The sequence below is a fragment of the Podarcis tiliguerta genome (assembly GCF_965153285.1).
Source record: "Podarcis tiliguerta genome assembly, chromosome: 6".
Classification (NCBI taxonomy): Eukaryota; Metazoa; Chordata; class Lepidosauria; order Squamata; family Lacertidae; genus Podarcis; species Podarcis tiliguerta.
Window position 1 is genome coordinate 90051861 of NC_139539.1, and position 27953 is coordinate 90079813.

A 27953-nucleotide genomic window follows, 5' to 3' on the forward strand; every position below is an offset into this window, starting at 1 on the left:
ATTTCCTCTCCATTTTTACATCTAGTACTGCAGCACCTTTCATGGATTGCTTCATTTGGTTAAGTTTTTTAGTGTTCTAACTTTTCTAATATTATACAAGATTACAACTCGATTAGTTCTGACACAGCTATACATTTACTGAGGTTACTGATTTTAGTAGTGAAATAGTCATTCCAGAAAATCCAAGACTGGGTAAATTATGCTAATATAGCAGCAGACTACAGTGGTACCTCAGAAGTCAAATGGAATCTGTTCTGGAAGTCTTTTGACTTCCGGATTTGCAGCATTCAGGAGCCAAAGTCTGACTTGCAAGGCATTCGTGAACCAAGGTACAACTGTACATGTAAATACTCCAATCTAAACAGATGTTGATATGCAATTATTCATGGCTTCCCTTTTGAAGAGGGGGAACACACAGTACCCATTTTGTTTTTGAAAGTAGATTTTATTTTAAAGAGGCAGTCATCTATTCCTTACGTGAAATGGCAGAGGATCCTTGCATGTACTTATGTGTCCATCCCCATAGGCAACTGCTCCAGAATGGAGTCACACTGGTAGAAGAGGAATAAAAACAAGCTATTTGACCCTCTCCTAAAGGCACACACAGCGTACAAGAGCAGCAGTTCTAAACGCCCTTCTTCTTAAATTACATTTAACATAGGAATGATGGGGTTATAAAAGGGTGCAGACAGCCTCACAAATCCAGGGGGTCAGTTCTTGGCTGGCCAGGGAGTAGATACCACCTGCTCTACATTTTATTCCTCTCTGCAATTTCTCCCACCTCCCTTGAGGTGTTCAGGGTGTGTGCCTTGAAGTCCAAGAATCCCAGCATTCCATAGGTTCTGCTTGTGAAAGTGTGGCAGTAACAAACATGCAGATGCAACATGTTCTGATGTGTGTAATTAGTCACAGTACTGAAGTCACAGAGCAATGGTTTGATCAAAACAGCTACTTTATGTATTAAAGTAAATATAAATACTTAGTGAATTCACTGTAGCATGGAAGTAAAAATTCACATTCTCCCACACTAAGCTGAGACCACCACACATCCCCTAGGTAGATAAGCTTTCAGAATTTTACAGACACTTCATCTGCTTACAGGGTAAATCACAATGCAGATTTGTTTCTCTGCAGGTATTTGCCCATACAAAAGCATTTTTTCACACATAAAAACAAACCTGATTATATTTAGTGGACATGCACTAGCAATCTATATAAATTGTACATTACACCAAATATACTGAACAAAACCAAAACAGGCATGGTACAACTTCCCTTCCCACCCCAGACTTCTAGTAATTGTAAGTTTCATGGCACATACTGCTAGCATAATTTCGGAATGTCTGATATTGAAGAGATATTCATAACGGGAGCATTTTATGAGCATTTTCTCCTAAAAGAAAGTTAAGAGCAGAAAGCCATGTTTCCTCCTAAGGTCTTCCTAAAAGGCCAGTATATTAAGGGAAAGCAAGACACTTGAGTGCGCAATTTTGAAGGAACATTCCCTTTCCCAATACAAAAGGCAAATATCTATATACTGCAGAGGGAATGGAAGGATTACAGTGGAATAAAGTGATCTTCGTCCTTACAGAATGGTGGCATTCCTCACTACAGTGGAACCTTGTATTACGTACCACCCCCCTTGTGAACGCTGCGTGTTACGAGCTCCGCTAACCCGGATGTAGATGCTTCCGGTTGCGACTTTTGCCCCGGGATGTGAGCGGAAGTGGCGCACTGGCAGGCGCCAGTAGTGAAAGCGCACATGTTACAAACAGTTTCGGGTTGAAAACGGACCTCCGGAAAAATTAAATTATTAACCGGAGGTACCACTGTTTATGATAATTATGCTCAAAATGATAAACTGCTGATGCACACAGCAACCAACAACTGAAAGCATGCCCAAGTGAAATTTAAAAATGCAAATACATTATATTTATTAAGATTGTAAGTGCCAAGTGTTGTTAATATGGCTAATAAATAATATTTTTGAAGAACTTTCTCTCTCATTGTTCTGCAAAAGATTTTGTGCCTTTTACTTTAAAACACTGAAGATTCCACATCAATAATCCCACATATTTATAAGGTGTGCGGGTATAGAGGGATGTTTGCCTTACTTTAGTTAGTTACTTGATATTGAAACCACCTGAGCTAGTAGCAAGGGTTACTAGTTCTAAAATGTATCAGTACTCATGGTTTTCCTCTTAACGGGCCAATACATATATTATAACACTAGCTTCACACAGCACAGTGGAATCTACAGTCCCTCCCCCTCACTCCTGAACTGTTAATCAGTACATTAACACCAAAATTAACCTTTGTTAAAGTTAACCATGGTTCTCTTAATGTGAAGTGTGTTTCTGGTTACCCTAACTTAAGAAAGGCAGAGAAAGAGGAATTGCACCAGGGCTGATGGGAAAGTACGTATTCCCTGGTTTGCTGCCTATGTGGAAACAACTGGTGTTACAAGTAGCTATTTTAAATTTAACAAATGGAACAACTCATTACACGAACAACGTGTAAGAGTTCACTTACTGCCATGAATATCCCTTCTGGCCCCCAACATCAGCAGTTCCTTTAGCATCACAGGTAGCCAGTTTATCAGCAAGCCTACTCTGGCCATATGTGCTTTAACATTGCTGTAGGGAAAAGAGTATGTTACAACCAACTCTGTTGCCTCTTGTCAACACTTATCAAGGTGCTAGTACATGTCTGCCAATGTGAAGCCCGTCAGCATGAACACATACCCCTAGGGAATCTTTGCTGCACCTAAGATCGTGCACATGGAACAAGAGCTACCAAATCAAAAAAGCAGATTGGACAGCAATGGTGGAATGTACAGATCATTCAGTCCTCCAGGGGGCAAGGAAATATATACAAGTATCACACCAAATACTGCCTAATAATAAGGGTATTCATCAAGGAATCCCATGTCTCGAAGCAGTTCTTCACGATGCAGAAGATGGTGTTTCGCTTATTTAAAGTAAACCAAAGCTATAAAAGCCATTACAGTTCCAACTCAAAGCCTTTGTCAGTCTTATTTGTGTTCCTTTGTTGGTGCATAGTACAGCTCCATGGGCTTATTCACTTTCCAGTACTTTTCACTGACCAGCTCCAAGGAAAACGAGCCATTTAAAACCTAAAGACAAAGTCAGAATTAGTGCCAAAATCAGAAACTAAGCCCGTGTTTGCTGCCACTTGAAAATGAACACAAGACATAGCTAGGAAAATAACAAAACATTTGACAAACCACAGCTTGCAAACAGCATTAAAGAGACAGTGTGTTTAGGCACAGCAATCTATAAATAGTCTAATATAATCCAGATGTCAATTCCACTCCCAAGAAGCAGCTACAAATACAGTTAAGACGCTTTGCTGTATTTTGACACGTCTACAGTTCTTTTACAAAATGATTCTTGCTAGCACAATAGGGCATATACTACCTCAGTAATTAGGTACCTGTTTACCTGCGGAAAGCAGTTAAGTGACTACAGCCCTTAGGATCGATGCTAAGCTTACTTTGTTAAACACGGGGTGGGAAATTGCCCCAAAGCTCTCCGGGCTCTATAGCAGCCCGAATGCAGTGAAATTACATCACAATCCTTTTCTAACAAAGACCCATTTCATTTGTCCTTCCTTCAGTAAGTTAAAAACAGCATGGTGGGCGGGAAGAAGCCGTGTGCATGTAAATCTGTGGTGGTGACCACACCCACTTTGGCCACTTCCAAATCCCAAGAGGGGATGCAGACCTTGGTCTCAAAAAGGTTCCGCACGCCTGGTTTAAAAACAACTACACAAATAAGGATAGGCTCAAAGATGAGCACTTGTTAGTAACCATTCAGAAAGCATTCCAGATGAGCAGAGATTTGAATCTGGGATTTCTTCAAATCCAAGCTCAACACCCCAGCTGCTATATACCACATGCTCTCTTTAAGCAGTATGACCATGTAATTATTTTATACCAATGTTGTGCTTATTTTTCCTAGTTCACAGGCCCACTTCATACAAGTTGCATGATCAGCCTCAAGAGGAACAGAAGTACATCAAAATCCTATTCAGAAATTCCGCACATTCTCCCTTTAAGTCATTTGCCATAGCAGATCCATCTCTGACATCAACAGGGCAAGCAAAGGGGTGCCTAGGCATGCTCACCTGAACACAAGTAGGTGCCCCTTTGTGGATGTTCTGGAGAGGATGCAGGGCTTTGGCAGCAGAGCCCAGGAGATGTGGTCTTGGCTTCCCTTCCATGCATTTAGCCCTGTGCATGGAGAATTTCTCAATAGGACTCAGGTGTATCTTAAAGCTGTGGCACTTTATTTTCTCCCAATTATGGTTTTAGCTGAATCAGCTACTCACAGTAAACTGGCCATTAGCTGTAGCAATATAAATTGTGTACTGCTTCTCACTGGCTGTTTCAAGATTCATCTGATTTGACTCTCCTTTGCTTCGGAGTTCTTCCAAGGCCAATCTCACAGCTAGGTACTTGGACAAGTGATCAACTGTGGCATTGCCAGAGGTCTTTATGTACCTGCAGCAAGAACAAAGACAACCCATGTACAAAAATAAATAAATGACTGCAATTGAAAAACATCCACAAGCAAAATGATCCAAAATATAGGGAAAGGGCAGCAACTGAGCACTTCCAAGAGCTTGTCCTGAATAATCAGATAGCACACACACCCCTTCGCAAAAGGCTAGATCACTAACATGTACACAACACCTTCTGAAAATAAGGACAAAAACCACTGCTTACCTTGTCTGCGCACTGTCATCATTTTCCATTAGTGTAGGATGGGGTCGGAAAACTAGTTCTATTTCACTTGCACCATCCAATACTGGGTCTATGGCAACTGTCGTATTATTATTATCCAATTCTAGCCCAGAATCATCGGAGGTTTTTGTCCTTTTGTTACTTGGCCCAGCTTCTTGATTACTGTGAGTTGAAGCATTACTACAATGCGAGCTGTCACCGTTGTCTTCTGCTCCACTGCCATTCTCGATCGGTTGCTTCTTGCCTCTCTGTAACCTAAGAAGCATACATAACATATTCAAGTAAGTCATGCAACCTCTTCATTTTCAAAGACCTCACACAAGCTATCAAAGATATGAATAAGACTCCCATGATCACAAAACAAACTGCCAGCTGACATAATCAATGCAGAACCACCGTTTAGCATGTTCCACTATGGAAGAATTAAGTTTCTCAGGTCCAAAAAAAAAACATTCATATGGAACTGAAGCACAGTGCAAGAATGCCAAATGTAGAAAGGAATGACTGGACTCTAGAACCCCAGATATCATTAAATAAGGTTTCTGTTTTCCTGCAAAAGCTCATTAAATGAAACGAGCTTACTAAGCTTAGTCATCTTCCAATTATAGACAAAAATGGGCAGGATCATATATAACACACATTAATCTGCCTTGCAGAATAGGAACCATTTAGCTCACTTCTGTCTACTTGTAACAGCAAATCTCTCTCACAACTCTGGTAGCATAATTTTTATACGGCCTAGGACCCTCGTACCTACGGGACCGCCTCTCCTGGTATGCCCCACAGAGAAACCTACGGTCTGCAAATAAAAACATCCTGAAGCTCCCAGGCCTCAGAGAGGTTAGGCTGGCCTCAACTAGAGCCAGGGCTTTCTCGGCTGTGGCTCCAATCTGGTGGAACGCTCTGTCACAAGAGACTAGGGCCCTGCGGGACCTGACATCTTTCCGCAGGGCCTGCAAGACAGAGCTGTTCCACCAGGCCTTTAGTCAGGGCCCAGCCCGACTCCCTCCTCTGGCAACCTGCACAGAATTTTGCTTAACGGTTGTCATTAATTTGATTTTAATTAATTTTTATAATGGAATGTTTTTAGAATGTTGGATTATTTGATTGTTTGATTATTTAATTGTTGTTAGCCGCCCTGAGCCCAGCTTCGGCTGGGGAGGGCGGGATATAAATATAATTTATTATTATTTATTATTATTATCTGAAAACATGGGTTTGAGATTGAAAACCCAATCAAGTTTTCTAGCACTAAGCTGCACCTTCCCACACCCTCCAATTTCTAACTCCCAATTACTTGGAGTCTCTTACCTGTTCAGGGCCTGGATTTTCAGACCCTCCTCAATGCTGTGGCTCAGAGCCTGCTGGTTATTGTGCTTACTGATCCTTGCTAGAACTCTCTCCTGATGGGCTTCATATTCATCACGACTTGGATAAATTTTACTGATAAGGGCATCAAAGTTTGGGTCTGGTCTCAGTGACCTCTTAGAAACAAGCTTTTTACGGCAAGTAGGGCATTCTTTGTTCCTAAGAAGAGAAAAGGAGAAAAGCAGTTCCACAAGTATGCTCTTCATATCATGATTTTGTGACAGTCTGCAGTCTTGATTAGTCCCTTCTTATTGAAATATGACTTACCAAACCCTTATCATATTGGATACAGTCACAAACCACTTTTGCACATCGCACAGTTCAAGCACCTGATGTAGACAGATTTGTTATACTCACTTCACAGTTGCTTCTTTTCAGTTACTACTCTTCGGTTAGACGTTACAGGTTTCTAGATTAGTTGGTAAAGGCTAAGCTTATTTCGAGGTATTTCACTTCAGTTCCTTAACTTAGCTGTTGAGGTATTACAGCTAATCCCTCATTAGTTGGGGAATGAGAATAAAGAGACACAATTCCTTACACGTCCCCTTTTCGGTCAGAAAAAAACACCAAGAGGTTTCTTGCTGCCAGTGCAGTACCTGACTTGAACCAGTGAGTCCTGGGTTCAAAACTTTGATATGAAGTTCTCTGGGTGACACTGAGTCAGTTCTCTATTCTACAAGTTGATTGAGATGATAAATGGGGATGGGGCATCATAGCTAAAGTCTTTGAGGGCAGAAACTGGAAAATGCTGGAAGATTCTAGTTCATTCTAGAAGGTTCATTTCTGTTGCAAATATAGTTTTGACCAAGGGTCAGCAAACTTCTTCAGCAGGGGGCCGGTCCACTGTCCCTCAGACCTTGTGGGGGGCCAGACTATATATTTGGGGGGGGGGGGAGAGAAATGATGCAAGAGCACCATGAGCCCTGGTGGCTGCTTACCTGTGTCTTGCGAGCAGCAGGGGCTGGTGGTGGCGAAGGACGATGAGCGGCGCATGAAAGGGCTCCGGAGAGGGGCTGCTTAAAATGGCGGCCCCTCAAGCGCTACTGCCGCTGCTGGCACCAACAAAGCCCAGCCCCCTTCCTCCTCTAGGCAGGGTGGGGAGAAGCCAGGAGGAGGGAGGGAGGAGGCGCCACTGGTGCCATCGTGTGAAAGGGAAAGAAAGCACGCGCTGGCGATCCACGTGGTGATTCCCAGACAATCTGCGGGCCGGATCCAGAAGGCAATTGGGCCTAATCCAGCCTGCGGGCCTTAGTTTGCCTACCCATGGTTTTGACTATCTGAAGGTCACGCTGAGCCAGGAGAAATAAATTTGTGCACTCAGCGAGCTGGTCATTCTTTCTCTTACTTCCGTTTGTACCTCACATGTTTGTAGTTTTTTCTCTGAAGTTTATTTTTGGTTTTTGTAACGAAGCCCGTTTGCCTTTAGTAAAAGTTTTTCTTTGACTCAGCGTGTTTTATTACTACACGATGCATCCGCTCCAAATATACGTTTCTGGGACACAGAGCGCCTAGGAATTTTAGGATCCAGTCCGCCAGGGGGAGCCATACCCCGTAAACTCCTTGGAGGAAGGACAGAATAAAAATAAAGTAACTGCAAATGCTTCTCTACCCTCTAATGCTAAACAATTAAGATTTGGGAATTGTGGCCCTGGCTGGCTGTCAACTTTGGGGAGGGAGGGAAGTAAAGTAAAAGGGTGATATTCAACTAAGCTTTACTCAGAGCAGACGCACTGAAATTAATGAACACATAATCAGAGAGTTGGAAGGGACCACGATGCAGGAATCTCAAGCATTCATGACAGAAGACTATTAATTTCAATGGGTCTACTCTGAATAAAACTTAATTGAATGCCACCTAAAGTTGTTGTTTTTTTGCAGGTTCTTTACATTTTACCCAGAATCCCAAGGTACTGCTCAAGTACTATAACCAATCCAGATAGAGGGTTTTAAAAAAAAATCTTTTATCACCATACTTACCCACTTCTCAGGGCTGTGATGATACAATCAGCACAAAAACGATGCAGGCATTCCTTAGTAGTCATGGTGTTCTTCAACATATCCAAACAAATGGGACACATCAGCTCACTGTGGAGGCTTCGTGGTGACACCACTATTTCCAAGCCATCTGTTATTGCTTCCTAATGATAAAAGTTAAATAGAGTTCTCAGGCAATTGTTTCCTGGTCAAGCTGACGTTGCTATTTTTTAAAATGCCTCATAATAATCATGAAAAAAATTCCTCTTTATTTTTGGCAAATGCAAGTCAGATTTGAGTTTTGTTGTAATGCTCTAGCTGATAAATTAACATTGGGGGGGCAGTGTGCATTCACATATTTTATAACTTAAGCACAGATATTTTTTTTAAAAAGAACAGCTCTTTAGTACCTGAGGTGTTCTTTGAAGTTCGTACAAGCTGAGCTCCCATGTTTTGCTCAAAGGCTGTGTTCCATTTGTCTGCACTGCCTGCGACATGGCTAGAAGAAAAGAGAAACATGAAAATCAAGCATTTTAAGAGGTCCTGCAGATTGGGCATTGTCACAGGTGGACTCATATTCCACAAGACAGGTCAGCAGACTACACCCCTCAAACCATTTCCAGTTCATTTCTCACCCATTTCCATTTCACATGAAAAGTACCTATAGCACAGGGATATCCACCAATATGATACAGGGTCATTCCAGCAAATATATGGCGCCTCTGGATGAACATAATGGAACACATGTCAAGAGTTCAGAAGCTGCAGTTAGAGCTTCCTCCCTTTAAAAAACAATATACAGACAAGAGGTCTTGGCCTAGTCTTCTGACTAAAGCTATTTACTTCATGAAGTAAATGAGACTGAGACAGTGGAGCTCCAGAGACGGAGTGAAAACGACAGACCCCACCTTTGGGACTTTCTCATCCCTTTTACAGAGAGTCACACATCTGCAGAACAAGTCCCAACTTTTTTCTTTTTTACATCCCAGGAAGATGGGAAATTGCCCAAATTCAACATCATTCACACCCAACAGTTTTTCTAGCAGTACATTTTCATTTCATCATTAAAACCAAATAGAAGTAAAAATGACTGCACCTGCACCACACTCATACAATTATACATGCCTATTGCATATTCAGATACATATCCAATCAGCATTTGATTATATCTTTATTTTTATACTGGAATGCAGTACAGTATTAGTCTGCGAATACAGACACAGAGAGAAAGGTTGGAATGTAAAAGTAAATAATAATAGAATCAATTTTCTAATCTACCCCATATTTGACGCCATGCAACTTTCTAAGCTATCTAAAGCTGCTTAACTCCCTTCTGGTATTTTACTCCTCTACCCACACCATGTGAAATTAAGTCAAACAAAGTATTTTTCCAATATCTTTCCATAGAAGGTAATTTTGAAATCTGCAAACCCTATCAAAAACCTTCCAGGCAGCTAAATAGCAAAGCCTTCCATAAACATTTAGAAACACAATGTGATTCTCATTGCCTCCAGGGGTCTGCATAGCTCTGTGTGGAGTAAGAGACCAACCCAGCCCCTTTGCTCTGTTCCAGAGGATTCGGGAAGGTCTGGGATCATTGTCTCACTTCCTCCTCAAAGCCAGGCCCTGTAGAAGCAGCATGTCTCTCATCACTTCTCATAAGAAGCAACAGCAATCATGCCAGGCCTTCATGAAAAAGTCTTGCCACTTTTGACCACTCAAGAGTCAGTCTGAAGTGGAATAATGACCCATTCTTCCCTCAGGTCCAATGGAAGCGGAAATCAAGTTTTAGCTATTCTTAGTAGTAAATAGTAGCTAGTTGAGAATATGCTTTGCAATCGGCAGGTATCTGCCTTCCTCACGTTCTTCTGCAGTAGTTAGATGACTTGTGGTTGGCTACCAAGTCCAGCCAAAACTGTGGGCTCCCAAGTGAGCAAGAAGTCAATATTCCTAGGTGAACCAACGGGCCAATACTAAGTCCTCATCTTGTTCCCATGCTGCATTTGAAGCGATAGTAGGATTGCCTCTTTTATTACAAAGACATATACCAGCCAACAAGCAACTTCTACAAACTAGTAACACTGCTGTGATTGTTCCTTTTTAATTTCCAGTTCAACTAAAGGGGTTTAGAGTCCAAAGCACTGCATATTGTTTCCATTTCAGATTCCATTTCATTCTTTATTAGCTCATCTTTTCTATCAATGTTGAACACTGATTATCTATAGAAAACACCAATATACTACTGCAGCTGTCTCCAATATTATAACTAATAGGCATGGCGGAATTTCTTATGTCAAGGCAGAAAATTAAGAACATGTTTATGGCATTAAGTGTCACTAAGCCATAATAAGGTTATTATATTTGTCAGCAGAAACTAATAAGTTTTAATAAGGTCATTAGAGCTACACATTTTCTATCACACAAATATGCAAACAGCTTCCATGAAGCTGTGCTTAATTTATAAAAAAAAATCAGCTGACAAATTTTATTAAAAATATATATGTCCCTTAAGCTGCAATGTTGAAATAAGATTCAGTTTCTGAACATCATTAATTTTAAAATATTATTTGTATATGCCCAGAACTCCAGTAGATCCCCAAATCCTATTGCAATACACTGCCACTATATTGTGTAAAGGAGTCTAGTTACTGCAACAGTTATACGTCAGGCTTCTCTTATTTCAAGTAATGGAAGGATGAAAACCCTCACGTTATTAGCAACTAGCAAGCACGTAACCAGTGCTGCTCAGGAAGTCTAAAAAACCAAAAATATCAGTGACATTTTTAAAGGTTCAGTTCACCCGTGTAGTTCAAAATACAGTGGTGCCCCACAAGACGAATGCCTCGCAAAACGGAAAACCCGCAAGACGAAAGGGTTTTCCGTCTGCAGAGGCGCTTCGCAAGACGAATTTCCCCATGGGCTTGCTTTGCAAGACGAAAATTGACGAAAATTTTCGGGGGGTTTTCCCGCTCCAAAACCCCTTTTTCTGAATCGCTAGGCTGCTAAAAGCATTTTAGCAGCAAAACCGCTAATCCCTTAAGCCTTAAAAAGCCGTTTTTAGCCCTTAAAATGTCAATAGCGCTAATAGCGCTACTCCGTCAATGGGCTTGCTTCGCAAGACGAAAAAAACGCAAGACGAAAAGACTCGCTGAACGGATTCTTTTCGTCTTGCGAGGCACCACTGTAATGCCCAACTGTATCCAAAGAGTAACTTGCTCCTTGATCTCTGGAACCGTTGTGAAAAAATTGGTTACAGTATCGTTAAGAGATGTCCAAATGCGTAATAAACAAACAAAACTTTCCAAATTATATGATAGATTAAGGGAAGTGGAAGTGAGAGAATATGCAGAATGATCCTGTAAATCTTGGGGCAGGAACCTAAAATAACCAGAATCTACAAGTGGGTCATGCAACAAAAACATTGCAATGTGGCATGTTATCCTGTTCAGCTTGCCAGCCCCTTCAGTCCTGCTAGCTTTCAATTACACCCACCCACCCGCCCACCAAGAATGTTCAGTTCTCAGTGGGCTATTCTGGGGTCCCCCAATGTTTATTTTTTTCTTAAAATGGTGCTTACCTCTGGAAATCTTGGGATTTCCTCAAGCCTGCTGATACCTCTTTCTTGTACATCCCACTTCTCAGAGTGGGACCCTACATTAGCTAGGTTACCTCATTACTTCAAATGCATCTAGCTTCTGAAGGGAGGCTTTCAACAGGTACAGAATGATTTTTTAAAAAAATGATAGTGTGGTGTATTTAAAAAAATCCTAAACAACATGGAAGCATTACATAGGAAAAAATAAGTAATTCTCAAACTTCTTTTTTTAAACCCCAACCATAAATAAAATTTCTGTGAAATCTGTTAAGCAAATACCTGACCTAGCACTCAGTCAAGAACGTTTTAAGTTCCGTTTTCCACACAACATATATCCAGGCTGTGGTTAGACTGTAGCAATTGCAGCACTTTTCGTGATTTGATACAGACTGACCAGCTCTCTAAGAACTTTTTCTTGTTCCAAATTTTTCTAAAAACCTTTTACTACTCACAAGCGGGGCACAGCAAGACTGGAGGAATGCAACTCCTTCAATAAATCCACACTGTATCACGTTTCAAAAGCATTCAACATGATGCCTTGTGCCTCCAGAAAGCTTGTAAGCATTAAGGCACACTATCTCTAAATGTTAAGAGTGCATCATGGCTAATAATCAGCAATCTCCTTGACAGAACATGTCCAGCACCCCAAGGACACAAGCAGATGAAAATTACCACAACTAGAACACTATGCTGCTTTGGCAGTTAGTTTAGCAACTACTCAGAGCAGCACATGATGCACGGCGGGGAGGGGGGGGGGGAGAAGAGATAAGCTGAATGGCTGATTAGGTCTGAAAAAGTCCGCTGCAGATACACACCTCACTGTACTGATTGCTGCTAGGGACCAAGGGAGAAATGTTATGGCGCTGCAGAGCTTTTGTTTCCTTCCCACATTCCTCTTCTCAAAGCTCATGAAGCGCGCACATTTTGATTATATTCTGAACTGTTGCTAATTTTGTTATTTCGTGTAAGCTGCCCTGCAAGTGGAAACATTGTAGGGTATGGTATAAATGGCTTAAGTAAAATAAAGAATGGCCTCTTCATTTTCCATTTGCCTAGTTAGCCCCATGCCTGGAGAGAGAAACTATATTTGCTTTGTTAGGACCAAATCACATACCATATGGGGCTCTAAGATCAGTTCCCAGTATAAAATATGCACACAGCGGCTTTTATTAAGTACATCCACATATGCAAGTTGTGCTCCTTGCTTTCAAGTATAAACAGTGACTGGGAAGCCTTCGGTTTTGTACATTTTGAAGAGGAGGGGAGGGAAGGTGCAATTTATATTATGGAAACCACAGTTAATGCTTGTTTTGTATGAAGTGACCCTTAAGCTTTTATTTATTACATATTATTATTAATCAAATTTGTATACCACTCTTAATTTGAAGATCACAGGATGGCGCACAACATAAAATTACAAAATAAGAACACAAAATGTGCAACAAAATGAAATGAAAGCAAGCCAATAACCCCTGCTTCCACAACCACATTTAAAAAGGCATAGTTTGTTTAATCTGCCAAAGGCCTGGTTATAGAGAAACATTTTTGCCCGGTGCCTAAAGAAACACTGGGCTAATTAAACAATCTATGGTGGCAACTCTAATTACCCATGCCAAATTTATTTGAATTCTGCTCTACCTTGAGTCATGATCAATTTGCCTGAGCTTAAGCAACTGTCCTACTGACCTGACCTACTCATACAAACACCAACTTCTCTTTTTTCCATTGACTGTCAAAAGCCAAACGTGAAAAGAAGTAAACTATTCAAGACTGATCCACTTATTTCTCCCAATTAGTTCATAATGGTTGGACAGGTAGATAGGCAGCTACTGTATTTTTGCTGTTTAACACACACAAGTGAAAGAAATGTATCCGCATCCTAGATTTATGCGATTCAGGAGGAGGAAAGCAAGAGAAGATTGTGAAACCTTTCAGACAAGACTACATATTCTGCATCCATTGCACCAGCAAATATTTCCCCATTATGTTATAATTCATAAATTTTTACAGAACAGTTTTAATGAAGTGGAGAGCTAAATCATGCCCATTTATTTCAACAAGCAGTTGTATGATGACGGTAACAAAAATGCTTTGAATATGTTTTAATCACCTTTCTATTTTTAAAGGGAAGTGAACAATAAAAAACAACTACTCATAAACACCATTGTACCAATTTAAATGACAGTAAAACGGACCACAAGGGTAGTGCTATCCTGTTCTTAATAGCAATATTATTCTGTCTTGATACCACACTGAATCTTTCTGCATTTCATTTTGGAAGCACCTTACTGGATGAAAAAATTATAGCTTGTAATTGTTTTCTTTAGAAGCAATGGCAAGAATGTAGCATTGATCAGTCAAGATTTGTTTTGAAGTGTCTCTCTCACTTCCAATAGAGAGCCAGTGTGGTGTAGTGGTTAAGGGCAATAGATTCGTAATCTGGTGAACCGGGTTCGCTTCCCCACTCCTCCACATGCAGCTGCTGGGTGACTTTGGGCCAGTCACACTTCTCTGAAGTCTCTCAGCCTCACTCACCTCACAGAGTGTTTGTTGTGGGGGAGGAAGGGAAAGGAGAATGTTAGCCGCTTTGAGACTCCTTTGGGTAGTGATAAAGTGGGATATCAAATCCAAACTCCTCTTCTTCCAATACAGTCGTATCTCGGAAGTCGAACAGAATCCTTCCGAAACATTTAACTTCCAAAGTGTGGCTTCTGATTGACTGCAGGAAGCTCCTGCAGCCAATCGGAAGCCCCGTTGGACATTCAGCATCCAAAAGAACGTTAGAAAACTGGAACACTCACTTCCGGTTTTCAATCGTTCAGGAGCCGAAATGACTCCCAAGTGTGTAGTTGAAGCACTTCTGTATTATGAGTGGACACTTCACTCTTGCACCTCTACTGTTTTAAGAAAGAATACCCTGCCCCAAGAATATCACATGCTGTTTCCCCCATAACTCACTTAACTGAGGGGAAGTAGAGATTCATGTAAAGCAGGAGTGGGGAACCTCAGGCTTGGGAACCAAATCTGGCCCTCCAAGTTTCTGTGCCTGCTTTTGTGACCCTTTACAGGCCATGACTCCTCCCTTGACTACACGCCTCACTGATGTGGTTCCACGCTCCTTCAAGTGCTCTTGTCTGGCTCTAATGTGTCCTGGCACTGTCATAATACCTCGTTTGTCTGGATGCAGGGTCAAATGTGTCAAAACCTCTGGTTTTTGCACAACTGGAAACATAGCCAACTGTACAAGATGGAATGCCACCCTCAGGTTGAAACTGGTGCCTGATATAACGAGACAACCGACAAGATGCTTTGATGCTAAGATGCTGTAGTACATTTGCCAATTAGCCATAAGTTATTAACTGAGCTTCCATGTTCACAGGCAGTATAGCTCTGAATACCAGCTACTGGAAACAAACAGAGGGTTGGTCACTGTGAGAACAGCTGCTTGACTAGGTGGGCCACCTTTGGCCAGACCCAGTTGCAGGGCACTTCTGATGTTCCTAAGCTTCTAGGATTGTTGCTTTCATGTCCTACTTGTGGGCTTCCCTGAGGCACTGAAAAGTAGGATGCTGGGATAGGTTAATTCTTTTGCCCTTTTGCATCCTGAGAATGTTTTCCCCTTAAGACAAACAGAAGATTTGGGAGAGAGTTGTTAGGGGAAATGGTGAGCTGTAGGGAGGTTTACACCACCTCCAACCTGATTCTTCCCCACACATCTTTCAAATAGGGATGGCATGTTGGCTAGCTGACTGGTTGTATGGAAAATGCACCCGGAAGATAAAATATAGAAGGAGTTAGTGGTCTGGCATGGAGCTTCCCCTGCCTCTATTCCTTCCCCCTCCTTCTCCTGTTAAGTTTTTAATGAGGAATGTTTTGAGAACAGTCTTAAGATGTTCTGGGAACATTGGAAAGATGTGAAGTCCACACCCCCACAGCTGCCTAATCAGTTTGGGAGGATAGTGCTGGGTACCTTATCTCATGTTTGAAATGTTTTGAGAAAGTGAGGCATTGAGAGGGGGTGGCTAATAGATTAGTTGTACATAGCCAGTCTTGGAAGCTACATAGGCTGTCTATAAAATCTGACAGTTTGGGCTGTTTTTCTGAAGCTCATGCACGGACTGATTGGCCGCAGGGCTGTGCAAACTGTGGCTACCTGGGGGAGTCGCTTTGACACTTCTTGAGGGCTTCCAAGTGGCAGATTGAAGTGCTTGCTTGGTGTGTATACATTGCTTGCTGTTTTAGAACAAAATCTTAGATCTTCTCACTCACTTGTGTATTTTGTATTGCTTCTGAATCTCATTTTAAAAGAACCACCTTGCCTTTGGCAAGATGCTGGTCAGATATTGTCAGCTGGGCACTATTATTTGACCACAGTCAAATATTTCATTAAGTTAATTATGCCTGAAGAATGGGCTTTCTGCCTACTTAGCACAAGTCACTTTTAAAGTGACACTTGCCCTTTGTTTGTAGTCACTGTTACTTTGCTTTATTTCTCTTTTAATTACATTGGGCAATATTCAACATTGTGCACATAGAGGACAAGCTCACACATGAATTCTTTTCCTCACCTTTCAGCCACCACTACCCCCATGAAAGCCTCCCCGGAGAGTCAGAGGGGAGACTTACCAGCATTGTGGGATGAGCTGTACACCACTGCAGTGAGAGAACGCCCCAAAATCTGATGGAATAATCCTGTGTTAGCGGAGTACAAAACTACCTTCCAATTTTGGAAGATTCCTCCACTCCTGCAACCCAGTGTTTGATAAGTCCCTAGCAGTCCTCTGGAGTAGTTTTTTTTTTAAGGGGGTACTGGGTGCTTCAGAGGGAGCGAGTGGTGCTGAGCCTCTTTGGCTCAAGACGGGGTGAGCTCCCATTGCTCTGTTCCATCTCCTGTCAAACTAGCAGTTCGAAAGCACACCAGTGCAAGTAGATAAATAGGTATTTTACTGGGGACTTCGTGGTAAGGATTCATTGCATGAGCTTGTATTCTACTTGTGCAGTGTTGAATTTCACCCAGACCCCTTTTTAAAAATTGAACTGTAGGTTGACACTGTTGTTCCAGGGTAAATTCCAAAGTGAAATTCAGCAAAACATTAACATTTATAAAAGGTAAAATTTGTTAAAGATTGTAATAATGCATTAACTGTAACATTTTATGGTTTTGTAATTAGCATAATGTATTAAACCTGTTGATTGATTGGTATAGGCAGGATATTGATTGGTATGGGCAGAGGTACAACATATTTTCTATGTGCTAGTGCTTTTTGACCATTATTTGAATGTTCAGTTGAGCAAATCCTTTTTTGAACAGTCAAGCATTTAACCATGTAAATAGGGTTTTTTAATATTACCAAAAAAAAAAAAAAAACCTGCAGGGCATTCCATCACAAATCTCCTATCTCTGGTTCAACTACAAATGGAACTAGCTTTGGTATTGTGAAGAAAAACACACCAGCACCACCTTAAATGAACACATTATCACAAAGCCATTTTACTCTTCTGATAAGCCTAGCAACACATAAATGAAATGGCATCCTTGTCATACTGAAATACTTTTAGCACTTCTAGACTATGTGCTCTGAGCTGGGACATCCCACATCGTCCTTGGGAATTCTGCGAGAACTCACAGGAGACATCCCTTTAAATTTATGGGCCTATCTCTAGCAAGCATAGTTCTAACCTACCAAAGGAAACAAGAAATCAGCCAAGCAATGTTCTGCATACAACAGTCAAAACTCTTGACTCTTCCCTGCATTTCCACCAACAGATACTACAAAGGCAACCTTTAACACATTCTGCTCACAAAGAAGATGGGTGCCAAGCTAGATGCCACCCTAAAGCACACCTTTTCCTCTTTTAAAGAGATAGTGTACTCCTACACGTCCTCTGTCCACCTGAGAGCCCATGTACTACTGTTAGCTGCAAAAACATCATGATAAGTAAATAATTCCTCTAGAGATCTTCCCATTAATGCAACCAGGGGAACTGGGGCAGGGAGGGCAATGGGAGAGCGGGGGCAACATCTTGGGGATGCCTTTCCTAAAACACCATTGTATTGTGCATTTTTGTGTTTTTTATTCCATATTCTCATGCTTGCAAACCACCGGGAAATCTTCAGGTGAAGGGTTTGGTGTACAAATTTAATCAGTAAAAATTTGAATAATAATAATACTTTAAAAAAAAAAATGAGACCACCATCTTCCTACCCCAATTATGATTTGCATCGGATCAGACTGTTCTAAGGCGTGCATGATCCTTCTGTTGTTTCTGTAGCTTCTAAACACCTTGTGTATTGTTAACAGGGAAAGGCGGTCTACAAATTGAAAGCGAAATGAAAATAATAATAATAATGAAATAAAATCGAAAGGGGGCGGGACAACCCTGCCAGGGACGGCAGGAAGAAAATCGCCTCAGCTCTTTTCCTCTCCCTTAAATGTTGTTATTATTTTTGGGGGAGTGGGCGGGTTAATGGCTAAAGAAAAAGAAGAGGAGGGAGAGGGGGAGGAGGAAAACCGCCACAGAAAGGTGGCATACAAATTGAAAGCGAAATAATAATAATAATAATAATAATGAAATAAAATCGAAAGGGGGCGGGGAGGGACAACCCTGCCAGGGACGGCAGGAAGAAAAGCGCCTCAACCTTTCTCTCTCTCTCTCTCTCTCTCTTTTCTTTAAATGTTATTATTTTGGGAGAGTGGGCGGGTTAATGTCTAAAGAAGAAGAGGAGAAGGAAAACCGCCTTGTGTATTGTTAACACAGAAAGGCGGTATACAAATTGATAAGCGAAATAATAATAATAGTAATGAAATAAAATCGAAAGGGGGCGGGGAGGGACAACCGCGACAGAGACGGAAGGAAGAAAATCGACTCAACCTTTTTCTCTCTCTCTTCCTTAAATGTTATTATTGGGGGGGGGGGGGGTTAATAACAGAAGAAGGAGGAGAAAGACCGTGAGTGGAGGCGAGGAGCAAGCACCCCCACCCCTTTTACACCCGAGTAAACGTGCGCAGGATCCGCACCCTCCCAAAACGGAGGCTTCTCCAGCTCCATGTGATAGGGAGAGACCCCCCCCCAAAAAAACCCAGCTTCGCCCCCCCCTTTCCCTCCTCCTCCTCCGCCTTCTCCTCACCGGCCCCGCTGCTCGCCGCCTCTCGGTGTCCGGCCCGCTCCCTCCCCGCGGCTCGGCTCTCTCGCCCGTCGTCGTTGCCGCCGTCGGCGCCGCCGCCGCCTCCTCCTCTCCCGGCAGCCAGGGCTGAGGCGAGTCGACAGCGGCCGCCCCAGCCCGCTTTTCCCACCGCCGCCGACGCCGCCGCCTCTCCGCCTCAGCGAGCGACACAATATGGCGAGCCGCCGCCGCCGCCGCAAAGGACTCTGGGAAGGAAAAGGAAAAAAGCGAGCAAGCGAGCGGGTGACTTGAAGGCGGGGCGGTTCCGGCGGAGCCACGCCCACCAAGCCCCGCCTTCCTCCGTCCCGGCCGCGCGCCGAGGTCGCCTGGGTGGCGTCGCTTTGCGCTGTCATTAGGCTATTTTTTTAAAAATAATATTTATTACTTTTTGAACAATTTAAACACTACAAAACAAGAGCAAAAAAAGAGCAATACAATACAACACAAAAACACTACATAACACTAACACATTAAACTAACAAAACGAAACAAAAACAATTTAAAACACTCAAACAGTTTCAATATCTTACCTTTCATTCACTTATTTCACCGACCTCCTCACACCTCCCTTTTTGTATTCCACTTCTATCAATTATTTCAGCAATTCCTTTCCGTCTTCCTCTGTTTTCTGTCCTATAATTATCTTAACACATTCTAACCTTATTTTACCTATAATATTCTATTTATTTATACTTAAATCCTTATAACATTTCTACTAAAGCCGTATAACTTCATTCCACCATTCTTTTAACATTCATTAATTTTGCAGTATTTCTGTAAATAATCTTTAAACTTTTTCCAGTCTTCTTCCACCGACTCTTCTCCCTGGTCTCGGATTCTGCCAGTCATTTCCGCCAATTCCATGTAGTCCATCAACTTCATCTGCCATTCTTCCCCGGTGGGTAGATCTTGTGTCTTCCAATACTTCGCAATAAGTATTCTTGCTGCTGCTGTTGCATACATTAAAAAAGTTCTATCCTTCATGCCCAGGAGAAAGGCCTCTGGTTTCTTCAGAAAGGTATATTTGAATGCCTTTTCATTTCATTATAATTCATCTCCCAGAATGTCTTAATCCTTGGGCATGTCCACCAAAGGTGAAAGAATGTACCTTCAGTCTCTATACATTTCCAACATTTATTGTCATTAGGTTAATTGGGCAACCGCCGAGGGGTGCAGTGCTGGACTTTGACAACATGCAGATAAAAAAATCTGCATGTTGTCAAAGTCCATATATATATCTTATAGATTTCTGAGGGTGCCTTCTTTTTTTAAAAAAATCAATTTTTTAAAATCAATTTTTCATTTCATTTTATTTATTTTTTAATTTCCACAGCACTTTCTATTTTTAATAAAAATCTCAGAGCGGTTTAAAAGGTAAAGGTGAAGGGACCCCGGATCATTAGGTCCAGTCGCGGACGACTCTGGGGTTGCGGCGCTCATCTTGCTTTATTGGCTGAGGGAGCCGGCGTACAACTTCCTGGTCATTCCAGCATGACTAAGCCGCTTCTGACGAACCAGAGCAGCGCACGGAAACGCCGTTTACCTTCCCGCCGGAGTATCTACTTGCACTTTGATGTGCTTTCGAACTACTAGGTTGGCAGGAGCAGGGACCAAGCAACGGTCCAGCTCCGAGGGCCTTCTGGCAGTTCCCTCCCTGCGAGAAGTGAGGTTACAGGGAACCAGGCACAGGGCCTTCTTGGAAGTGGCGCCCACCCTGTGAAACTCTCTCCCATCAGTTGTCAAGGAAATAAACAACTATCTGGCTTTTAGAAGATATCTGCAGGCAGCCCTGTTTAGGGAAGTTTTTAATAACTGATGTTTTAATGTATTTTGAATCTCTTGTTGGAAGCCGCCCAGAGTGGCTGGGGAAACCCAGCCAGATGGGTGGGGTATAAATAAATTATTATTATTATTATTATTATTATTATTATTATTATTATATGTTAGATCTTCGCCTGTTTCACAGAGTGGGTAGCTACCGGCCCCCCTTTGGACAGAGAACGTGGAGCAGAATTTTAGAACTTTCTCCTGCTCAGTTCTGGACTGGTTTGCAGTAGTTTTCTTTATACAGAATCAACTTTTTTCTGTAGGACCATTGTTGTGCCCTGTGCAGCTGGTGGGTTTGAGGGATTAGTGGATGCTGGGAAGTGATCGCCTGTCAGCGATAGTTAGACAGTAAGCCCTATTATGTTCTATGCAGCTGAATGGTAATGGCCAAGGAGGGAGTGCTAACCAAAGTGGCAGTGCTGAAATATGTTCTCTGTGCAGTTAAGAACTGGCGGACAGGTGCGAAAAGATACTTTCAATACTCTTCGATGGAGGAGAGAAGCAAGCAGGAGCGAATTCCTGGTTAGCAGAAATGGGTTCACAAAACCCTGGCAGCTAGTGACATCAGCTGATTTTGTAATCCGGGCACACAAGCCTCAGTGAACAACTTTCTCCCCCTTGATAGAATAATAATAATAATTTTTATTTATTTATACCCCGCCCTTCCTGGTTTCAAAACCGGGCTCAGGGCAGCTAACAGCAAATATAAAACACTGATTAAAATGTGACTTAAAAACAGCATAAAATACAACATAAAATGCAGCATCGATATCAATAAAAATCAAAAATTCTGGGGTCATGGGGGGGACACCCCAGTCAGTAGACATCAAATGATCACCAGGGCTAACTGGCCAAGTTGGTCCTACCAGGGCCAGCAAGGAGACCAGGGAAGAATTTAAATGTGGGGTCCCAGAAAGGGTTTCTTCATAGAAGAAGAAAGGGAAAGGGGAATAGAGGATCAGATTAATTCAAATTGAAGGCCAGGCGGAATAGCTCTGTCTTACAGGCCCTGCGGAAGGAGATCAAGGCCTGCAGGGCCCTAGTCTCGTGGGACAGAGCGTTCCACCAGGGCGGAGCCATCACTGAAAAAGCCCTGGCCCTGGTGGAGGATAGTCTGGCTTCCTTAGGGCCCAGGACCTCTAAACTATGGTTATTCATGGACCTTAGACACGTTGATGACATCACCTCCAATACAGGAGGTGGGAAGCTGAGCCCAACCTCCCAAACAGAACAAACTGACAATAACTTATAATAAGACTAAACCTTAACGCTATATACAGAACACCACACCAGAAGGAAGAGAGATAGAAAGAAAAAGGAAACCCCGGCTCCTTCTGGCCTTGTTATTATAGTCAGCATGACCTCGAAGCAGAGATAACAGAGCCAGTTTAAGCCAACTCAGCTTCTCTGGAGGAATAACCCAAACATCATCATGAACCTTCTGCTTATTTATTTCATACAGGGAAGCTTCCAGAACCTTCTTGAAGTAGAATAGGAAAGATCTCTACCCATCAGATCAAATACTTTCTGCGCTAATAAATGCACCCTCTCCTGAAAAATGGTGGGCAACCGTAGCTGATTCATTCCCAAACGCAGATTGGAACAGGTCTAGAAGATAATCGGATTCCTCCAATAATGTATGCAACTACACTGCTACAAGCCTCTCAAATACCTTGCAACTTGGATGTTAAATAACACTGGGTCCGCCTCTCCTGTCATGTCCCACGGAAGACCTTATGGTCTTCAAATAAAAACATCTTGGAGATCCTGGGCCACAGGGAGGTTAGGCTGGCCTCGACCAGAGTCAGGGCTTTTTCGGCCGTGGCCCCGATCTGGTGGAACGCTCTGTCACGAGAGACTAGGGCCCCGCGGGACTTTACATCTTTCCACAAGGGCTGCAGAGAGAGCTGTTCCACCAGGCCTTTGGCCAAGGCACAGTCTGACTCCCTCTCTCCTTCTATAATCTTCATAGAACTCTAGCCCAATGGTTGCCATTATTTTATTCTGAATTGATTTTAGAATGTATTTCAATTAATTGACTGTGATTTTATGTAAACTGTGCTATTTTTACTGTTGTTAGCCGCTCTAAGCCTGGCTTTGGCTGGGGAGGGCAGGATATAAATAAAATTTTATTATTATTATTATTTAAAAAATGTAACACTGGGTCCAGGGTGGACTTTTCAGGAGTGGCCACACTACCACTTCCTAGCTGGGTGCAAGCACCACCCCTTCGCACAAAGATGCGTTCACTATTTCCACCATGTCCCTTCCGACAGCTTAACTTTAATCAGCTATGAAGGACAAGGTTTGAGTGGTTACATTCGTTCAAACACCTCGTCTGCGCCAACAGGCCGCAAAAACTGAATAATAATAATAATAATTTATTATTTATGCCCCGCCCATCTGGCTGGGTTTCCCCAGCCACTCTGGACGGCTCCCAACACAATTTTAAAAACACGTTAAAACACCAAACAGCTGACCAGGAGATGGTTCTAGTTGACTGGAAGAGGAAATATCAGGGGGCGTAGCTTGAATGACAGGTACAGGAGCCCTATCCTGCTATTCACCTAGCCGCCCCAGTTATATCCCATTGCAAGTATAGCGCATACCTGTACCTGTGAAAACAAACCCTCTGTTGAGCTGAAATATCACACTTCAAATCCTCTCAAGACAGCTCTTGTGTTATTATCCACTGCCACCTTGTGGAGATTTTCCATGAGGATTGTGTGGCAGGAGAGACTGCAAGATCTCCCAGATATGACAAGAGAGGCTTGCAGCAAGTTGCAATCCTATGCCCGTCTACTCAGAAATAAATCCTAGTGAATTAAATTGAACTCGCTTCGTGATAAATTTATGTAGGATTGCAGATCTTCATCCAGGATAAAGGCGACCTATCTTTCCCTCTCCGTTGGGTAGATGTAATTGAAAATGCCATTTATAAATATTGGCAATAAATAAATGATAAAAAATTGAGAAATTAGTGAATACACATGCGTGAATCAACCGCGGAATTTGTTATCGTTAGGTAATATGTAACATGAAAACATCACATTCTGCATGGCTGTTACAAGCTATAATTGCAAGTTGTTATATTTAATAAATTCTGAAATAAGAATTAAGCCATGTGTTAGCATTTCAAATTCACTGTGGTTTTAAAGCAATACATTACATTGGGCTTGTTTTTTTGTGTATGTGTGTTTTTAGGAGTCCCATCACTTTAAGATTAATAAACCTACTTGTGTAAGCTCAGTTCTTTATCGGAACTAGCTTTGGCTGCTTGTTGTCTTCAGGCTTGGAGGAAGTGTATGATTGAGATAATCATCGCCCACAGTATTTACATAGCTTCACATTGGTAACAGTTGCTATCTAGGAAAAAACACACATAATGCCTGCTTAATGCAGCATTTCTGAAACTGTGCTGAGTTTTGCCCCCCCCCCCCTATGATCCTAAACTTTGCACTGTCTTAACATCCCATTTCCTTGGTACCAGCCATTTGCACCCAGCAGAGCTACTATTTCTGCTTCTTTGAGTGGTGCTGAAAACCACAGAAAAGGCCGTATTTAAGAGATTGGGACCAAACATATTTGCAAACCTAAGGACTCCCCACGACATGTGTGTGTTATCATAAGCTCGTTTTCTCACAATCACCCATAGTTTGGATCTGAGCTGGAAAACATTGCAAGCCCATGCTGTACGTTTATATCATGGGTAGGCAAACTAAGGCCCGGAGGCCGGATCCGACCCAATCGCCTTCTAAATCTGGCCCGCAGACGGTCTGGGAATCAGTGTGCTTTTACATGAGTAGACTGTGTGCTTTTCTTTAAAATGCATCTCTGGGTGATTTGTGGGGCCTGTCTGGTGTTTTTACATGACTAGAATGTGTGCTTTTATTTAAAATGCATCTCTGGGTGATTTGTGAGGCATAGGAATTCATTAATTTTTTTATTTTTCAAAATAGAGTACAGTCCCCAACAAGGTCTAAGGGACAGTGGACCAGCCCCCTGCTGAAAAAGTTTGCTGATCCCTGGTTTATATGGTTATTGTGTTATACAGTGGTACCTCGGGTTACATACGCTTCAGATTGCATATGCTTCAGGTTACAGACTCCGCGAACCCAGAAATATTACCTTGGGTTAAGAGCTTTGATTCAGGATGAGAACAGAAATTGTGCAGCAGCAGCGGCGCCGCAGCAGCAGAAGGCCCCATTAGCTAAAGTGGTGCTTCAGGTTAAGAACAGTTTCAGGTTAAGAACAGACCTCCGGAACGAATTAAGTACGTAACCAGGGGTACCACTGTATCAGGCATAGGCACACTCGGCCCTTCTGATGTTTTGGGACTACAACTCCCATCATCCCTGACCACTGGTCCTGTTAGCTAGGGATTATGGGAGTTGTAGTCCCCAAAACATCTGGACGGCCGAGTTTGCCTATGCCTGTGTTATATATTTTATTGAAAAATAAAAATGTAACAGAAGAGGTCTTGCTACTGCCACCTCCCAGCAGAGCTATTTACACACACTTGTGCACGTGCAATTGGCTGCTTATGACGAAAGTCTGTGGATTGAGGCAGTAACATTGACAAGCGGTGGTTCTGCAGAAGAGCAGCATCCCGAGGCTTGTGCGCGTAAAGCTACCTACTTCCTGGGCAGAGCTCAATAGAAAGACAACAGCAACACTAATATCGGATAGCGCAGTTGGTTAGAGCATGGCGCTGATAATGCCAAGGTTGCAGGTTCAATCCCCATATGTGACAGCTGCATATTCTTCCATTGCCGGGGGGGTTGGATTTTAATGATCCTCTGTGTCCCTGCCAACTTTGCAATTCTGTGATTCTATGCAAACTCAAAACTGAGCTCCATTTACTCTCTAGAATTGCCAGGTAGAATGGTGCTCCTGCTCCTTTAACATGGCATGTTTAGGCAAATAAAACATATTTTTTTATTTAATAAAATAAATAAATAAGGAACTCAGGGAACTCAGGGCAGCCTACCATTTCATCCCCACAATAACTCTGGGATGTAGGTTAGGCTGAGTGATAGAATTAAAGTTGTAAGCTGCCTTTACAAGGTATTTGTCCGTGTAGCTCAGTCTTGTTTATTCTGTCTGGTGGTACTAAACGGCGTTTCCGTATGCTGCTCTGGTTCGCCAGAAGCGGCTTAGTCATGCTGGCCACATGACCCGGAAGCTGTACGCCGGCTCCCTCGGCCCATAAAGCGAGATGAGCGCCGCAACCCCAGAGTCGGTCATGACTGGACCTAATGGTCAGGGGTCCTTTTTAGCTCTCCAAAATCTCAGGGCAGAGATCTTTTGTGGGAATGTTCAGGGAGGCAGGAGAGGATATATTGTTTATTAATATCCTTCCAAACTTGCGCTAGCAAGTTCCTTTACTTAGCAGAGTTTCACATTCCCCTTTTAAACGCTGGTTGCAGGCTTGTGTAAGCCTCTCACTATCAGGTTCCTGGTAAGTTCCCTCTTAAAAGAATAAACACACCACAATCTTGTGTAAAGTACAGTGGTGCCCCGCAAGACGAATGCCTCGCAAGACGGAAAACCCACTAGACGAAAGGGTTTTCCGGTTTTCAATGTGCTTCGCAGGACGAATTTCCCTATGGGCTTGCTTCGCAAGACGAAAATGTCTTGCGAGTCTTGAGATTTTTTTCCGCTCCCCACCCCCTTTTTCTAAGCCGCTAAACCGCTAATAGCCTTTTAGCAGCTAATCCGCTAATCCCTTAAGCCTTTAATAGCCGCTAATAGCCGCTAAACCGCTAATAGCGCTAATCCGCTAAGCTGCTAATAGGGTTGCTTCGCAAGACGAAAAAACCGCTAGACGAAGAGACTCACGGAACGAATTAATTTCGTCTTGCGAGGCACCACTGTACAGTGGTGCCCCGCAAGACGAATGCCTCGCAAGACGGAAAACCCGCAAGACGAAAGGGTTTTCCGTTTGCAGAGGCGCTTCGCAAGACGAATTTCCCTATGGGCTTGCTTCGCAAGACGAAAAATGACGAAAAATTTTGACTTTTTTTCCGCTCCAAAACCCCTTTTCCTGAAGCGCTAAGCTGCTAAAAGCATTTTAGCAGCAAAACCGCTAATCCCCCAAGCCTTAAAAAGCCGTTTTTAGCCCTTAAATTGTCAATAGCGCTAATAGCGCTAATCCGCTAATGGGCTTGCTTCGCAAGACGAAAAAACCGCAAGACGAAAAGACCCGCGGAACGGATTCTTTTCGTCTTGCGAGGCACCACTGTATATAAAAATAGTTTACTCACGTTCAGTTCACAGATGGATCCCTGAAGGCAGACTTAGTTACAAAGTATATACATGTGGAGCTATCCCATATGGGGATAATCTTAGTCTCCTCTGTTGGCTGGAAGCCAAGAAAGCATCTCTAGCTAAAAGCTGCTCCAAGGATGGAGGAAATCAAAAAGAGACTGTGTGCTGCATTTTTGCAGCCTGCCTGCAACATAAATCCTGGCCACGCCCATGCTGGCCCACCAATATTTTATTCACGTTGCCACCCCTGATCCAGATTTACCTGTTTGGAGGAAATTGGGCAAGTTTATTTGTGGATCTTGGGGGGAGGGGGGTAGCTCCTTCAAATATTTTATTGGGTGGGCTGGAGTTGTCTCCTATGATCCGGATTAAGGGGTGGGGGTTGGGGGACGAGAGGGAGAGGTCAAGGCTGCCTTTCTAAAGGCAAATGTGGATGTTGTGAAAAAATTACATGCAGGGGGATTACCAGAGGTATACCTCAGGGTTAGGGACGTGGGTGGCGCTGTGGGTTAAACCACAGAGCCTAGGACTTGCCAATCAGAAGGTCGACGGTTCGAATCCCTGTGACAGGGTGAGCTCCCGTTGCTCAGCCCCTGCTCCTGCCAACCTAGCAGTTCGAAAGTACATCAAAGTGCAAGTAGATAAATAGGTACCGCTCTGGCAGGAAGGTAAATGGCGTTTCCGTGCGCTGCTCTGGTTGGCCAGAAGTGGCTTAGTCATGCTGGCCACATGACCCGGAAGCTGTACGCCGGCTCCCTCGGCCAATAAAGTGAGATGAGCGCTGCAACCCCAGAGTCGGCCACGACTGGACCTAATGGTCAGGGGTCCCTTTACCTTTACCTTACCTCAGGGTTAGCAAAATTGATGCAGAGAAGCTGAATCAATTATTTGCATCTCTGCAGTGGTAGTTATAGGGCAGATCCCAGTGCCGGAACTAAATTTGGGACACTGAGGAACTGAGGCAGATAACAATGAGAAGAGATTAA

General features: G+C 42.8%; 2 protein-coding genes and 1 long non-coding RNA gene across 10 annotated transcripts in view; 1 reads left to right on the forward strand and 2 right to left on the reverse strand.

Annotated features, from left to right (window-relative positions):
* Positions 1-10972, reverse strand: part of LOC310680129 — a 72338-nt gene extending 61366 nt beyond the window's left edge. Inside the window, exon 1 of the long non-coding RNA XR_014512651.1 lies at positions 10929-10972. This is a non-coding gene — a long non-coding RNA (uncharacterized lncRNA). The remainder of the gene's footprint in view (positions 1-10928) is intronic.
* Positions 1-13645, forward strand: part of TRMT1L (tRNA methyltransferase 1L) — a 33283-nt gene extending 19638 nt beyond the window's left edge. For 3 of the 5 annotated variants that reach the window (XM_083446330.1, XM_083446326.1, XM_083446329.1), the window contains exon 17: positions 3984-4347. In XM_083446330.1, the coding sequence (XP_083302456.1) occupies positions 3984-4094 (111 nt within the window). In that variant the 3' untranslated portion in view covers positions 4095-4347. Of the gene's footprint in view, positions 1-168; positions 1995-3983; positions 4348-13588 lie in introns of those variants that run through there. The other 2 variants (XM_083446327.1, XM_083446325.1) reach the window with 2 other exon arrangements.
* Positions 425-19073, reverse strand: RNF2 (ring finger protein 2). 4 transcript variants are annotated; one of them, XR_014512637.1, is made up of 9 exons: positions 18835-19073; positions 8521-8609; positions 8114-8274; positions 6080-6295; positions 4751-5023; positions 4354-4525; positions 2745-3136; positions 2533-2636; positions 425-551 (listed from the first exon to the last, which is right to left on the reverse strand). XR_014512637.1 is itself a non-coding variant. In XM_083446372.1 (7 exons), exons 2-7 carry the CDS (start codon positions 8605-8607, stop codon positions 3035-3037), a joined length of 1011 nt encoding a protein of 336 aa, XP_083302498.1. In that variant the 5' UTR covers positions 8608-8609; positions 18835-19073; the 3' UTR covers positions 935-3034. The 4 variants fall into 4 exon arrangements, 1 of the variants encoding a protein (XP_083302498.1); XR_014512638.1 differs by having other exon boundaries at positions 2533-3136; XR_014512639.1 differs by lacking the exon at positions 425-551 and having other exon boundaries at positions 935-2636.
* Between the last annotated feature and the right edge of the window lie 8880 nt (positions 19074-27953).